The sequence below is a fragment of the Henckelia pumila genome, chromosome 4 (genome assembly GCF_033568475.1).
Source record: "Henckelia pumila isolate YLH828 chromosome 4, ASM3356847v2, whole genome shotgun sequence".
Taxonomy (NCBI): Eukaryota; Viridiplantae; Streptophyta; class Magnoliopsida; order Lamiales; family Gesneriaceae; genus Henckelia; species Henckelia pumila.
Window position 1 is genome coordinate 38,143,072 of NC_133123.1, and position 16,171 is coordinate 38,159,242.

Below are 16,171 nucleotides of genomic sequence, written 5' to 3' on the forward strand. Positions count from 1 at the left end.
TAGTTTCTTACCTTTTGTATGTGTTAGCGCCGGAAAATGCTGGATGAGTATATTATATTGTTCACTTGGCTTTTTCACAAGCACAAAGTATATAGATAGATCCATATATTGAAATTATTAGTCATCAATATCCCTTTTTTTCGTGAGACGTCAAACAAAAAATTATATATATATATATATATTGAAATTATTAGTCATCAATATCCGTTTTTTTTGAGACCGTCAAACAAAAAATTATTTATATATATATATATATATATTCACATTTACATTTATTGTAACAGGCGTAGAGTAGAGATTTCATCACAAAAGGCTGATGGCGAAACGTGTACCGATTAAAATTTTTAGCAGCAATCAATTCAATCCATTATTATGTGGTTTTTATGTCTGAATTTTTTTTTATTTTAAAACAAATGTGGCTTTTATGTTTTTCTTTTCAATAAAAAATTAAATTAAATTAAATTGTTTTATTTATTTATTTATATACGGGGCAAAAAAAAAATGAAAATGAAAATGAAAAAGGAAAAGAATCTTGAAATCTTTCATCTGTTCACCACATACAGACACAGGATACGATATTGCTTTCGCTTCTCTTCTTGTTTTCTTCTGTAGCTTTTTTACTTTTTCACTTATTCTCTCCATCTCCGAGAGGGAAGGGAGAGAATTATTGAGGACCCTTCATTTCAGGCGGATAACACGCCGCGTTTTCGTAGATCCAAGTGTACGAGGAAAGAAGATAAGGTAATGTTCTCTCTCATGTCCGCTTTTTTTCGTTGTTTTTGGTGTAATGAGACATTTTTTCTTTGATAATTTTGTTTGCGCTGCATGTAAATCTAATGTGTTCTGTTAATTTGTGTTAGCTGCCTCTTCAAATTGGTTTCTTGGTTGTCCTTTTGCGTTTGCTGAGGTAAATTTCATTTGTCATTTGCGTGGAAGAAGAAAGTTGGGATTTTTAGCTTCTATTCGTTCTGTGAGTTGGATGGTAGCTGTGTTTTTGCCATCTAGCTTTGTTGATCTAAACATTTCTTGGTTCTCAGTGCGGTATATAACGTAGGCCAGTTTTATTTTGCCGTTTTTAGCTTAATCGTGCTGTAAATCTTGTCCATTTCCGATTTGGGTAACTTTTCTGTGTTTAAAAATTGCAAAGAAATGGGTGCCAATGCTTGGATTTGTTGCAAATTGGTGGGTTTCTTTCGATGTGGTCTAGACAAATGTGTGTTTTATAATTTTCTCCCACTTTCTATGCCTTTTCACCATTGATTTTGTCGTTCTGCTTTTCAACTTTTTTTTTTGTTCCTGGAGAAATTTAAAGGTTTCAACTTTCATGATCCAAAGTCATTTTTTAAAAGATAAAAATAAAAATTGGAGACTGTTTCTTTTGAAAATGGTGTAATGCTTTTGTTGTACTAGTGTCGGGGGATAATGGAGGAAATTTATTTAAGGGTTATGTGTCCTGCAACCTGAGCTTTATGTTTGGAGTTAAAGATACTTCCTTTCAAGGTTCAAAGTGCATTTTCATTGAATCTTAACAGTTCGCTTGTACAACATTTCTCGATGTTGCTGAATAGAGTTTTGATATCCAATTATTCTTATTAGGTTATTTACTTGGTGACGTTAAAATTGAAGATAAATGGACGAGGAAGCTGATTTCCGAAAATGGGATGAATTAATACCCGATGCACTTGGTCTGATATTCAAGAATCTTTCACTTCACGAGGTGCTTACGGTGGCACCGAGGGTTTGCAAGTCATGGAGAAGAGCAGTGTCGGGGCCTTATTGTTGGCAAGAGATAGACATTGAGGAATGGAGCAGAAATTCTAAGACCGAAATTGTTGACAGAATGCTTCGAATGTTGATCACTAGAAGCGGTGGTTCCCTCCGAAAACTTAGCATTTCTGGTCTTGCCAGTGATCAAAGCATCTTGTTCATAGCAAATCAGTAAGTGTCGCGTTTTAAATATGATTCTGATCACCACTTTCCATTTCTCTTGTTTCTAGTTTCCATTTTGTTTAGAATTATGAGAACCTAGGGGCTCTTCTTGCCACATATATATATTGGCAGAAATAATATACCTGTAGTAATGCTTGATTGGTATTTATATGTGTCAATGGTGTCAGTGTTTTTTAGGTTTGGAGTTAAGTTTCTCAAAAGGGATAGACTTTGGTGTGCGAGTACTAATTGTTAGTGTTCCAATTTCTTTCATGTGAATTATTCCTAATTGATTCATCTTGGTTTCAAGTGCACAAGCTCTCGGAACTTTACGATTGCCAAGATGTGAAATAAACAACACAATAATGGAGAAAGCTGCCGCAAAGTTATCACTTATCACGGTTTTAGATTTGAGCTACTGCATCAACATTGGAGCTCGAGCCCTCGAAGCGATAGGGAAGCACTGTAAATTTCTTACTAGTTTGCGGAGAATAATGCACCCATTGGAGGTGATCGACAAGCTTTCACAAGATGACGAAGCCCTTGCCATCGCGTCCACAATGCCAAGACTCAAGAATCTCGAGATTGCCTACTTGCTCGTCGATACATCCAGTGTAATCGAGGTTATCAAGAACTGCAAGAATCTTGAGTTACTCGACGTCCGGGGGTGCTGGAATGTAAATTTGGAAGAGAAGTTTGTGAAAAAATTTCCTAAACTTAAGGTGGTCGGACCCCTTGTAGTAGACTGTTACGATATGAATGGGTGGGATAATTGCTCTGACTACTCGGGCTCGTCCGGTTATTTGGCATGGGATTTTGTGGCTGGAGATATGGACGACGATTATGCGGAGATGTTGGATGATTTTTCGGAAGACGAAAACCCGATCGATGATGTTGAAATGTGGTTTTATGATGATGTTAATGCTGTAGATGCAGGATATGATTGGCCTCAATCTCCTTAAGGTATTGTGGTTATGAAGTACTAAGTATATCATGTGCGTATGGCTAGCTTTTCAAGATATATGTATGGGATTTGACTTGTATGTTGTGAATGCTACTATATACTTGCTAATGATTTGCTATAATGGAATAAATTATGGTTCATAACTTCTTGCCTTTTATCTTTAAAGCTTGTAATCTTTAATAATTGACCTCAACTTTTTCTCATCTTTTGCACTTTCTAAAACCTACCTTGAATTAAACCGAAGTAGATAATATTTTTGATGATTTTTTCTCGAAGTTTTATTACAAAACCTTCCGTTTTGAAGGAATTTGAGATACAATCTGCAAAGGAGTATGTTTTGCTACTCGAAGTTCGTTTCGCCATACAAAATCACCATTTTCGTCGAAATAACGAAGAATCCTTCTCAAAATGACTCCTTGTAGAATCAAATACCTCAACTCAAGTCCCGTCTGGTTGGCTAGAACTAATAAAAATCCACCTCAAATCATACTAATCTTTCTTACATTACGCCATCTTTTCTTGATGTTACTGTTTGCCATCACAAAAGATGTCAGCTTGCGGTTATGTCTATAATTTCAAACCATCCATAAAGGACCAATGTTTGGTACAACTCAGCAACCAAACCATATCCGATTTGTGGGAACCAAATCAGATTGAGTGCACTAGACTCTTCAACCGTTGCCGAAAAGATAGAATCACACCAACTTTCATTCCAGAAATGAAGTGCAACTTATGGAGTACAGGTAGAAATTGCAGTTCGATACCGAGCCTCATCTTCAATCACTGGTGGTATATGCCATGTTCCAAGAGGAGGACCACAAGTCTTCCCACCTGAAGAATTGAAACGAATACAGCGTAAGATTGCAGGGAAAAACGTCGGATGGAATTGGACTTGGGGAAATGCTTTCACCCATGCTTGAGGTGGTGTTGCAACTTTGTTTCCTACATTTCTGGAAGAATCAATTTGTCTCAACATCGAAATGGTGGACTGTTACGGGACAAATACTTATAAGCCCATGTACTGATAATAGAAGCCCAACAATACAAGCCCAACAAGATAGGGTAGTTTGTTATGCATGTGCAGGGTATAAAAGGGAGGATGAGAGATGTAGTGAGGCAGAATGTTGGTTGTTACGTGAGTCTAGCATTGCTAGGGCAAGAGGGATCTTCTTTCCCTCTTGAGTGGAGTAGTAGGATAGTCATTTCTCTTTGTTCCTTTCTTATTCTGCAAGTTTTCTGGAATTAAGATAATTGTTAAATTGTTATCTTCATTATACCGTGTATTTGTGAGATAGAACTCTTGGGGTCTATCATGGACAAAATGTGATATGGTGCATACAAAACACAGAAATATTCTGATCATTCACTGCTGGAATGAACAGTGAAACCAGTTACCGTAGAATAGAAAGTTCTACACCCCTTGAAGGATGAAAAACCTTCAATTTCTGAATTTCACTTAATGATGTGTAATTTATACAATGGAGCTTGGTAGGCAAAATCAAAAGGTTGAAACCAAGTTCAGTGGGTCTTTAGCTTATACCTTCTTTGGTAGCTTCTTCGCATCTTTTCTGGTACTTCATGCACAGTTCAGAACCCAATGCTTTTAACAACTGATCATATTTCTCTTCTACCTCCGTTACAAATTTTGCCTATGGAAATTTCTTTTAGCACAATGTTTATATCAATCGTTTATCAAGATAAGAAAAACTCAATGTCAACATCATGACATCGAATAGATAAGCAAATTAATAGCACTCACCAGCTTGATTGGTGCAGCAGAAGCCCCATAATATCTGACATACATTCGCAGAATGTTGAAATTATTCTCGGCTACATCATCCTATACAGAAAACAAATGGATATACTACCTTTTAGAGACACAATTTTCATGGTGAAAACAAGAAAAGGAAAGGCCAGATAAGCAAAACAGAAAGCTGGACTCACCTCATAATCAAACCTGCGGCAGTTTTCTTATCCATCATGAAAAAGGAAATTTATGCTTCCCACATGCATAATTAAATCACAGACATTATCTTAGATATAAAATAACGTAGCTAGGAAGAAATCACTTACAGGTCATCTGATATCTCCACAAGCAATTCGGAAACTGAAAGAAATTCCATATGTGCTTCATTTACCTACAAAGCTTCAAAGAAAAATCCTAGTGAATCACACGAGGTTCGAAAGAGGTAGAATCAAAGTGTTCAAAGAATAGACTCGGTTTGCGCAGCAATGTCACCAAATAATATATGATTTACTAAAAATCTTGTGTTTTCCATGGTTTCTACTAAATTCAGGTAAATCGGAAGGCCTAGTTTGCAAGCGCATGTTCAGAAGATAGCATAGCAGAAAATAGCAGGAAAATTGTCGTATAGCCAAATAACAATTTGATTGCAAATAGGCACTTGCAGTAGTGAAATCGAGATACCATTGCCCCTCTTAACTGATACAATAGAAGGTTCAGCACTCGATAATCGAAGGATTTTAGATGGATTGCTCTAGTGACGTCTTCAATACATATCTGTAAAAAATTATGTCCAGTCAGAACCATATACAACAGTATAACACTCACACAAGTTGAACATAACTAATTTTGAACATAAATATTCTGTTGGAGACGTCCAATCTACACACTTCAATACACAATCTACTTTTGCTGATGAATTTGTTTTGCAAAAGGAAGAAATAATGATAGAACCCCAAGAGTTCTATCTCACAAATACACGGTATAATGAAGATAACAATTTAACAATTATCTTAATTCCAGAAAACTTGCAGAATAAGAAAGGAACAAAGAGAAATGACTCTCCTACTACTCCACTCAAGAGGGAAAGAAGATCCCTCTTGCCCTAGCAATGCTAGACTCACGTAACAACCAACATTCTGCCTCACTACATCTCTCATCCTCCCTTTTATACCCTGCACATGCATAACAAACTACCCTATCTTGTTGGGCTTGTATTGTTGGGCTTCTATTATCAGTACATGGGCTTATAAGTATTTGTCCCGTAACAAATAACGTCAGACATACTTTCTTGTTGCTCACCAGGGCACCACAAAGCTTTCTTTCAAGAGCCCAATATTCTTCTCCGCACCTCAACTCTTCATTAATTCTTGATTATACATGGAGAAAATTACAATGCAGATTCAGATGACTCGCTTCAAAAGCTAAATGTTCCACTTAAAGAGAAAATAAAAACGAAAAAATGAAACTAGATGACAAGAGAAATGCTGAACCTTTTTGTCAAAAGCTTATGCCGTTCGAGTACAAGACAGAGTGGTCTAAAAGGTTCCTTATGAAACCTTCTTATTATAGATTTCTCACCATCCAGGTTTTGACAAAGTTCCTAAACTTCAACAAACAAGTGGTCAGGTCAAGAAGTACTGATTTGGAGCTTAAGATAGTTCTACACAATATTCTTTCAAGCTCTAGCAAGCACTCACCTCAAAATCTGTGCCCGTTATTGGAACTTCGTGATTTGACAACAGCAGCAATTTCTCATTTAAACCATCCAACTGTATCACAAATACCATTAGAAAATTAGGACACCAAAATGAAATAAAAGACCATAACTTATCCTCCATCACAGAAGGAATTACTGATGTTATACAAGTTTTAACCATCCATCTGTATCACAAATACAGTTCGAAAATTTGGACACCAGAATGAAATAAAAGACCATAACTAATCCTCCATCACAGAAGGACTTGCTGATGTCATACAAATTACCTATTTAATAAAAATTACCTAGAGTCTTGTTTGTCAGTAATACAGGCTAACCGACAAACTGGATAACTCACCTGATAAATATAACTTTCTGTGAATGAAAGAAAAGGTAAGTATTTGAATATTGATTGCGGCTCATTTGCTTCCATTGCGTGAAACATAAAATATGACCTGCACTGTTGACTTTAAACAATTAAACATGAACGCTGCAGTAATTTTCCTGGACATAGGTTTAGCGACATAGATTTATATATAAATTATAATGAATTTGATCATAAGATCCTATATCCATCTATGAGTACAAAGGAGAGCATAAATAATAATATTTATCAAAATTTTGACACCTGCATTTTGCTTACATCTAGATCATTGTTCTAACAGCACAACAAAATGGCCAAACAATGAGAATTGCAACTTAGTTAAGAAAAGATAACCAACAAAAATTTCCACAGAAGAACAAGGCTGGGACAAGAAACATCAATCACCCAGATTATTCAAAATAGTTACTCACAAAATCTTCTAGAGAAGAATTTGAACGTTTCATTGCATCCAGCCCAATCATAGCAACATCATCATAGGCGCTCAACAAGGAGCACTGATTTGTTTTATCATCATGATAAAATCGTACAGCATTCTCAATTTGGCGGCCACCTGAAAAACTTCAATGTTAGAAGAACATTGACTCAAAATTGTAAAATATGTTTCTAATCTTAGAATAATCCATCTCCAAGTAACTCAACATCTGAAATCTGCACATAACCAGGCAACGAAAATGACTTAGATAACGATTCAGATTGCATGCCAACGTTTTATGCTCCAAAGGCTTTCTTTTTTTTTTATAAAAAAGATCAATAATGAATTTATGGAGAACCAGTTAGTCTATCACGTGATTCTAAAACTTCCACAGGGGAAGCAGAGGAAAACATTAATTTATGAATTTGCCCCAACCAGAATGAGCAGGTGGTGGCAATAACACAAGGACGGCACAAGGAATCAAAGCTTCATCAGAATTTCCAGTTATTAACTAGTCAGATGTCACCTGCTCCATTCAGTGGTCGGGGAGGTTTAGTTTTCATAAGAAGTAGCATAAACCATTTCTCATTTAATGAAGAGGATTGTTAGAAGTTATTTGTGAATTCGAACGCAAGATAACAATTATGAAAATAACAGACTTAAAAAGATCAAATCATTAAAACCATGAGTAAAATCCTAACATACAATTTGAACATTAAATCTATCAGCTCAATATTGCAACTAAAAGATATCATGAGCAAGTTTTGTTGAAGAAACTTAAGCCTTTGTAAAAAAGGTAATTCATCAAGTACCAAACCAATTCTTTAACTTTGTAGGACAACTGATAATATGGATTTGCCATGTATCATGTATGCAGTAATTTCACATGTAAAATATGACAAAACACTTAATTATGTGAATGTGATTCCATATGCACTTCACATCATTAATCATGGGCACTCATGTAATCCAATCCAAGAACACTTTGCATCCACAACAAGAATCAAAATCAGTATATGAGCAACTAGAGAAACAGAAAACATGCAATTCACTTGACAGCAGGAAAACAATGAAAATCAGTGGTTCCAGAGAATACATGCAAGGTACCTTCTCCTCCAGATAATGCAGCAGATATCTGGGATAAAAGAATAACAATAAAAAGAAAAGGAAGAAAAACGTCACTTTCCCCACCTCGTGAATTGCTAGGAAAAAAAAGAAGAATGAACAACAATTTGCAAACCTTTGACAAGTTCTCAGAAATCAACTGGCACTTGGAGGTAACGTCCAGTCCACCATAATTTTCCAACTTCAGCAGATTGGAACCAAATCAAAGAGATGGAGAGAGCAATAAACAAAATCATACAAATAAACTAAAAATGCTCAACTTATAAACAAAACTTGACAGGAAAAAAAACACCACAATATAATCAAAATCCCAGTATCCCGCCTTTCATATGAAAATTCATCAAAGACGCAGAGGAACAAATGAACAAGAAAAACAAAATCTTTAACTTGATTCGGAATAATGGCGTACAGTCGGTAAACATATGAATTCAAAATGCTTTCTACGATTAAGGGTGATTACAAGAAGGAGCGCAAAATCAGCGAGGAATCGGAGGGGGGCGGGGTCCGCATCGGAGATCCCAATCGATCGCAGCAAATGTATGGCCTTCTGCACTTTCTCCAGCTTTTCCAGCCCTTCCATTGTTGATTCTTGTAATTGTAATACAAGAAGGTTTATTTCATTCCAACTTCGTTTTATGCTCTAATTCCGTATTTAGATTGGGATAAACCATGAACAACCTTAAAATTTAAGATTATAATAAGATCTTTTTTTGTTATTTTATATTTTTATTTGCACATGATAAATGTTATAATATTAAATTTTTTGTCGTTGACATAGAAAAGTTTTGTATTTTAGCTTTTTAAGATAAATCAAAATTTTATGATATAAAGAAAGTTAATCATAATGATAAATTGATAATGTTGTAACTTTGTAATAACTTTTTGGCTCATAAATTAATATACTTGAACACAATATTGATTACATAACAATTTTTTTTTTGGTAGGTCTCTAGTTAATAAAACAAAAACGAGTAATCAATCAATGTTTAACCTTTCGCTTTAAACAGGAAATAATGTTAAATATTATTAACGGAGTTAAATAACTAACGATCAAATTATAGTACAACTATATTAATAACGGATTTGGTATTTATCTATACTATACTATATTAATAAGTTTGAGATTTTTTATTGTCATGGTCCGTCATTTATCAGTCAAAATTATCATAATTTAATTTAACATATCATATTAAACATGAATGAAACTTTGGTACATTGATATGCCCAATACTTTTTCTAGATGATAACTATTTAATTACGAAAATATCACATTTACTTTTGTTTTTGTCATTTGGTACATATTTATATACGAAAACTTCATTTTTGCATTTTTAATTTCATTATTTATTTATTATTTTTGTTTTTCATTAAAAAAAAATATATTATACAAACACGTAACGCGTACATCCGATTACTAATTTTATTTTGAAACTTCAAACCAAACCAATTTTCTTTCAGTTTGATTATTTTAGAAAACGATGTAAACCGTAATTAACTGAAAATCAATTCATACCATGCATCAGGTTGTAAATCCCAACATCTTTCTCGCCTGTAGCATTCAAGAAATTGAAGCTTTCCTACAATGGAGTTCTGGCCAGGGCACTCTTTTGTCTAAAACTAATCACCTCTACCTCTTGCACTCAAATCCGAACAGGGAGTCACCAGCTCCTTGAACAACTACTCAGTAACACCCGTCTCAAAAAAACCGTGGCAAACTGAAACCACCGGCTTCAACTCATACCCCTATGGATTAGGGGTGCAAACGAACTGAACTTGTTCGTAAGCTTTATAAGCCCGCTCGATAAATATTTGATTCGTATTCGAGTTTATCGAACTCGAGCCGAATTCGAACATATTCAAACTTTTTTTCGAGCCGAGCTCGAGCCAAAATTATTCTGTTCGATAATTCGCGAGCATTAATATTTAATTAATATAATATAATAATATAATAAATATATACACATTTCGAACTTTTTCGAACATTTCGAGCTTTTCGAACCATAATATCTGAATAGTTCACGAATAGGTTCGAATATTTCGAGCCGAACTCGAACTTCATTTCGAGCCGAGCTCGAGCCAAAATATTTGAAATTATCGAACTTCGAATCGAGCTCGAACTCGAATATACTCTTATCGAGCCGAATTCGAGCTTTAAAATTTTACCATTATTTGACTCGATTCGATTCGTTTGCACCCCTACTATGGATCACCACACTTCTCATAACACCACGCTACACGATACACACATTCAGTAAATTGATATGAACCCTGAGAACCATTAAAGAAAAACATGTTATTGATACAAAGAGTGTGTATTTTTTTTTTTTCAAGTATTGGGAACAAAACAATGTCACTCCTCGCTTTCCCTCTTCCACAATGTGCTGTTCTAAGAATCATGTCAACGTGGCCAAGAAATCGGAGTAAGCAGATCATGTAGAGACCAGCGAGCCATGAAAAGGACACGATTGAGTCCCTCATCAAACACGTCTGGAGGGCAAGCCACGGGATTAATGAAATTTATGGTTTGTCATTGTTAGCTTCTGTCTGTAATGACATGGCCTCAACTTGGTTGATTTCCAAATTTGGGAATCTGTCTACCTTTGGTTTAGAAGCCTCGGTTGAATTCCTGTCTTGAATAGTTGCTTGTTTGGTCTCCAATAACTTTCCAGTCTTCCCGATTGCAAGAATGAGCTCAAACTGTTTTTGCTGTTGCTCCTGAAGAAGTTGATATATATCACATAAACTGAACGAAATGCAAAGAAAGAGAAATTGAGAAATATGCATCAAGTTGTAAAAGTTTCAGGCCACAAGCTGGTTGACGACACCTTTGAACCGTTCTAACAAATATATTTGGAAAAAATAAGGCGTCGATGTACAATATTAAGCCAGACAAAAGAAATATAATGAAACTTGGATGGCAGCCACTCCAATTCAAAAGTAGTGTCGTCATTTAAGCCCGTTTTAGAAGCAAATCGAACTCAATGTGAATGAAACATTAAAATGTGTAAATGAATTTATATTTGATTAGTAGAGCCTTGCATAGGTCAGTAAAAATGTTCGAGATACAACGTCACTTCCACCGACCATATTTGATGGTCATTTTGGCGGAAGAATTGTGCTCTACACCCTCGTATTATTATCACTTAAAAGCACAAATACCCTCCATGTAATATTTATTGTCTTATTAGCCCCTATGTTTCTCAATTAGGTGCGTATGTTCCCCCTTTTAATCCAGATTATATTTTAAAGGGTCATATAACTAAAATATCCACAATATATATAATTTAAGTGCGAAACTAATACATTCATAATAATAATTAATAAGAGACAGTCGGAAATTTAATCTTCGAGAGGCTTCGTGTTCTTAATGTGACCCATGCTAAAGGACTTCAATAAAACATACGAGAAGTATCTGAAATGGCTGATTAAAGTTAAACTATGCGGTGAAGGATAATTTGATCAAGAAGAGTGAGAAATATAAAAAGGAAATACTTTAATACGCACATTTCATGCGCGTTAAAAAAGAATAAGTTAGTTGCATGAAAGGATTCTTTTTACCACAATATATTTAATTGTAATAAATGGAATATTAATGGGGCGTCCTAAACACAAACTGGAACATCAAAATTGGGAGTGAGGGAGTATATATCTCCACAACTTTGCAACTCGCCATTATTTTGATGTAGTTATAACAACCAAGACAAAGTTTCAAATCCATTTGCTACTCAAATTATAGGCAATGTAGAATTGTCCAAAAAAAGTTGCATATTCTATCAAGTGGAACTAATGTAATCTTCAACTAACGATTCAAGTGGAACTTAATTTTTCTTACATCGGCTTAATTTCTAAGAAGATTGGAAGATAAACCAATCTATAAATCTGTAGACATGAAACACATTAGCTGGAATTTCTGAACAGCAAAAATTAGGGCCACTTGTCGTACAAGAATGCTTTGTAAGTATGTAACAACTTAAAAAATTCCCTGAAATCCTCCAAAGTGAAGTTACCCTAACCTATGTATTTACTATTACATTTTAAAAGTATAAATGGAAAAAGGAAAAAAGTTACATGATTCACGAGTTTTATCCAGTTACACTAGGTAGCAAAAAGATATGCATGTGTCATTTGGAGCTATAGTAAAAACTTTCATCCTAAGTTTTGTAAAAGAATTTACAAATTTAAGTACATAAAATGCCAAATTTCTGTTTCAAGCAATGTGCAGCAATCATATTTTCTCAGCGTAGAATATAATATTCAATATATACCTGCATAGCAAGGAGAACCTTTTGAATTTCACCAAGCTCCTTCTCCAGCATGTCTTCTTGCTCTGCCAATGCTCGGGTTGCCTCAGAATTCTTCTGGACCAAAGCTGCAGTCTGAAAGAAGTGAATAAAGGGAAGAGTAGTCAATTTGAAGTTCCGCAAAAGCACTGCCTAATAACCTAATCTAGCTCCACAATTTAGGGCTGGGGGAAATCGAGCTATCTTACCAGCTTGACGAATTCTTTTCGTATAATTTCACTATTTGTGCTTCAGTCTATTGAGTGGATCCTAAACCAAATTGCACTTGCTTGATGAAGCAAATGAAGACTTGCAAATGGAGATATTAATTTTCTGTTTAATGTTTATACGTTAGTTTGTCCCATAGAGTTATAGACAAGTTATTCCTATTATTGCTGATATACAATATTTCACTAATGAATTAGAAAATTTTCAAACCGTAGAACTCTAAACATTTCAAGATTAAGATACTATTCATGGTCAGCTACTTCTTTCCTTACTTCTCCACTCACTCCACTATCAACTACCATCAGCAGTGCCTCCACTTGTAATGGGTTTTTAAGGGGGCCAGCTTACGGGTCAGGCCTCTCTCTGACCTGATAACTAGTATCGCCTCCACGCCCAGTTCTATCAACAGGCCCTTTCTTTTGCAAGACTTAAAAAAGTCTCTCATGGCCCAATTATTATTACAGCGTTCTGTACCATAGAATTCGGCCTTCGGGGTCAACACGGCGGCTTCTATGAGGAAGGCGGCGCAAAGGAGGCTCGAGGGTTTGTTAAGTAAGGCGGCAAGGGCCGACGAAGGAGGGAAAATGAAAGGCGTTTTCTGGTCCCCCCTGAGCCGGGGGGTGCTTGGGGGTGGGGGGTGGCGAAACTGCATAGCATGTGTAGGCTTCTCCTCATCAATAGGTACCGAAGCCGACCGAAAGACTTCTCCCAGCTATTGCCACCAGTCTATAGTAACTACAATTCCCATATTTTTCTAGAAGCCATGACACGGAGAGACAGGTTTACGAATTGTTTCTGGCTAAAATTTAAACTAGTACATTCCCAAGAAATATCATTCGGACGAGAAAGTGTTTCTGCAGATGGGTGGCTGTACGAATTTAGTGCGGTTTAGCTGATTCCCCCAAAGCGTTTCCACAGGTGGGCGGCCCGAACCTGAGATGACATTCGGATGAGAAACTGTCCCAAGTGATATTGGGAATATCATGCTCCAGTTTGACGAACCACAATTGGGCTTCCCCGTCCAGGTGAGGTGGTACGGGGCAAGGCCTACCTTTTCCATCTCCGCTGTTTGTTGGTGGCAAAAGAAATGCTCGCATCGACTTAACCATGCGAGTGGATCTGCCTCTCTGTTGTAACACGGAAAATCCAATTTAGAAAATCTCGGGCCAAGGAAGAGGTCTCAGTTGAATCCTTTATGACATGCTTGTTAGTATTCTGATGTGGGCCCCGATGGTTGTTGCACACACTGCCCTTTTTGTAAGAAATGTGGTTTTCTCTCATCTTCTAATAGTGAGAGGCAGCATGAGTCAGAAACTGACCCAACAGGCACTTGGACTTCAATATTCTACTTGCGGTTGTCAGACACTAAAGTCGAATTGCAGCCACCCACAAGGAACCCACTATCCATAGATAATAGATATCTGAATGATTTTGGTAATTGTCACATTGTCTAAGTTTTAAACAAGCCAAGCACAATCTCTAGTTCGACCTCAATTTCCAACTGAATTATACATCAAGTATTAAAAAGCGGACTTGAGTTTTATAGTCTGCCATCTGAATCCAATCAGATGTTTTCAATCGTCTTATGAGCCAAAAACATTTCTTCAATCCCCAGACAGCAAGCATCTACCCAATTCACTCTTTTCCCCACCCCATCCTTCCCTAACAAAGTGCAGCAGAGGAACATATTTTAATCCATAAAATTTTTGGGAAGAATATGCATAGCGCCACAACCTTGAGAGGCACTTCCTTGCAATTTATGATTAACACAAGAATCCTTTCCAAGAAAAGGTTATACCACATTTTCAAATTTAAATGGCCACGTAAGTTCACTTTTAGAACGAAAAGGATGAAGTGTAAATTAATCATTCATGGTGATTAGTGGCTGTATGTCAAGAGAGAGCTCAACAGTTCTCAGTCGTCGCCCATTGCAACGAGAGAAACATTTTCCATCACCTCATTATACTTCCATTGGTGAATTGAAACAAGAATTACGTTAATGATATTACCTCCGCAATGGGTTCCTTCAGAGCCTTCCGGGTGAGCCGGAATCGCATCCCCAGCTTCTCAAGTTGCCGCGACAAAACCCGAATTATAGTAGCTGAGCTACGAAGATCCTCCTCCAATTTCTCCACCCTCTCCAACAAATTAGACCCAGGGGAAGCCAATCCTCTCGAAAACCCAGGTCCAGAAAATCTCCTCCATTGCCGCCGCCTTATGACAGCCCCAAGCACCACACCACTCAACAAACCCGCAAACTGCCAAGCCAAAATCTTGCTCCCCACCCACTTCAAAATCTCCGCCTTTTGCAATCCACTGCTTACCACCACGTAAACACAAATCACGGCGGAGGAAGCGAGGGTGATGAATTCGAGAATCGACAGGAAACCATCGAAATCTAACTCAGCGGAGGCAGCCCTCTCGCCATTAGCTCGTGGCCGTGAATTTCCGTAAGACTTCCGGAAAGATTCACTGATTCTTTTGACTGGCGTAAGGCAATCGTTGGATGTCAAAATCCCGTAATTGCGGAACTGGGTCTTCGAATTCAGGGGCGAAAACGGCAAATTCGAGGATTTCAAGAAATGGGTTCTGGGCAGAGAGAGATAGAGGATTGTGGGATTCTGGTTGATGAAGATGGCTTGAAGTGCAAGTGACATCATCTCATGCTGAACGCAAAGGCTGATTGTGATCGATGTTAGGGATTAAGCACTCGGATTTGAGTGGTAGATTGCTGGATTGTGGAGCTTTTTCGCACGGATTTCGAGGTTTTCTTCGAAAATTTGGGGATTCGGAGAGTTGTGTGCACAATACCGAAGCGGACGTTGCCAGAAACACTTTTTAATTTTTATTTTTCCCGAGGGAAAGCTAAGATTGCTAGATTACTGTGCTGCGCAGTGAATTCAACCTGAAACTTCACCAGTTAAAATTTATGTGTCTGTCCGATTTGTAAAACAATCTCATGTTTTCGATCCGTATCTGAATTTTAGGTCATGTTTGGAAGGAAGAATTTCAGTTTCATATATTTCGATTGTATTTTGTAACCGAAAAAATATATCAAATCTTAAATTTGTACAGATGATGAGATAAATAATATATAGATAAAAAATGTATTGTAATAAAAAATAAAGGGGAAATTATGAATAAGTTGGCAAACTTAACTTGCTTCTCAGTCCCCATTTCAGAAATTATGTGTTTACACTACCTGACAAAAGCCTGACATGTGTTTGAACTCCCCAATTGATGCTAAATTACGAAATTGTCCTCAACTTTACATGAAACCAAATAATACCAATTGAAATTCTAGAATGATTATGCAGACGTTGGTTTTATTTTTTTAGTCTTATTGTATTGATTGTGATTATTTTTTTTGTCTAAATTTTTATTTATTTTCTTTTATTAATTGTT

General features: G+C 36.5%; 3 protein-coding genes across 6 annotated transcripts; 1 reads left to right on the forward strand and 2 right to left on the reverse strand.

The window, feature by feature from the left end:
- The first annotated feature begins 546 nt into the window (after positions 1-546).
- LOC140860652 (F-box protein FBW2) lies at positions 547-3,035 on the forward strand. 3 transcript variants are annotated; one of them, XM_073263657.1, is made up of 4 exons: positions 547-741; positions 861-907; positions 1,597-1,938; positions 2,240-3,035. In XM_073263657.1, exons 3-4 carry the CDS (start codon positions 1,631-1,633, stop codon positions 2,889-2,891), a joined length of 960 nt encoding a protein of 319 aa, XP_073119758.1. In that variant the 5' UTR covers positions 547-741; positions 861-907; positions 1,597-1,630; the 3' UTR covers positions 2,892-3,035. The 3 variants fall into 3 exon arrangements, with proteins under 3 accessions (XP_073119758.1, XP_073119757.1, XP_073119759.1); XM_073263656.1 differs by lacking the exon at positions 861-907 and having other exon boundaries at positions 548-741; XM_073263658.1 differs by lacking the exons at positions 547-741; positions 861-907 and adding an exon at positions 928-1,500.
- A 135-nt stretch (positions 3,036-3,170) lies between these two features.
- Positions 3,171-8,940, reverse strand: LOC140860651 (uncharacterized). Of its 2 annotated transcripts, none has more exons than XM_073263655.1 (14): positions 8,719-8,940; positions 8,374-8,439; positions 8,241-8,268; positions 7,132-7,271; positions 6,695-6,796; positions 6,338-6,409; positions 6,131-6,240; positions 5,940-6,006; positions 5,322-5,414; positions 4,967-5,031; positions 4,838-4,850; positions 4,653-4,733; positions 4,434-4,542; positions 3,171-3,724 (listed from the first exon to the last, which is right to left on the reverse strand). In XM_073263655.1, the coding sequence occupies exons 1-14, from the start codon at positions 8,836-8,838 to the stop codon at positions 3,624-3,626; spliced, it is 1,167 nt and encodes a 388-aa protein (XP_073119756.1). In that variant the 5' UTR covers positions 8,839-8,940; the 3' UTR covers positions 3,171-3,623. The 2 variants fall into 2 exon arrangements, with proteins under 2 accessions (XP_073119756.1, XP_073119755.1); XM_073263654.1 differs by having other exon boundaries at positions 3,172-3,724; positions 5,925-6,006; positions 8,719-8,939.
- Positions 8,941-10,517: 1,577 nt separating this feature from the next.
- Positions 10,518-15,697, reverse strand: LOC140863678 (uncharacterized). Its single transcript, XM_073267273.1, has 3 exons — positions 14,776-15,697; positions 12,524-12,634; positions 10,518-10,973 (listed from the first exon to the last, which is right to left on the reverse strand). The coding sequence occupies exons 1-3, from the start codon at positions 15,424-15,426 to the stop codon at positions 10,776-10,778; spliced, it is 960 nt and encodes a 319-aa protein (XP_073123374.1). The 5' UTR covers positions 15,427-15,697; the 3' UTR covers positions 10,518-10,775.
- Between the last annotated feature and the right edge of the window lie 474 nt (positions 15,698-16,171).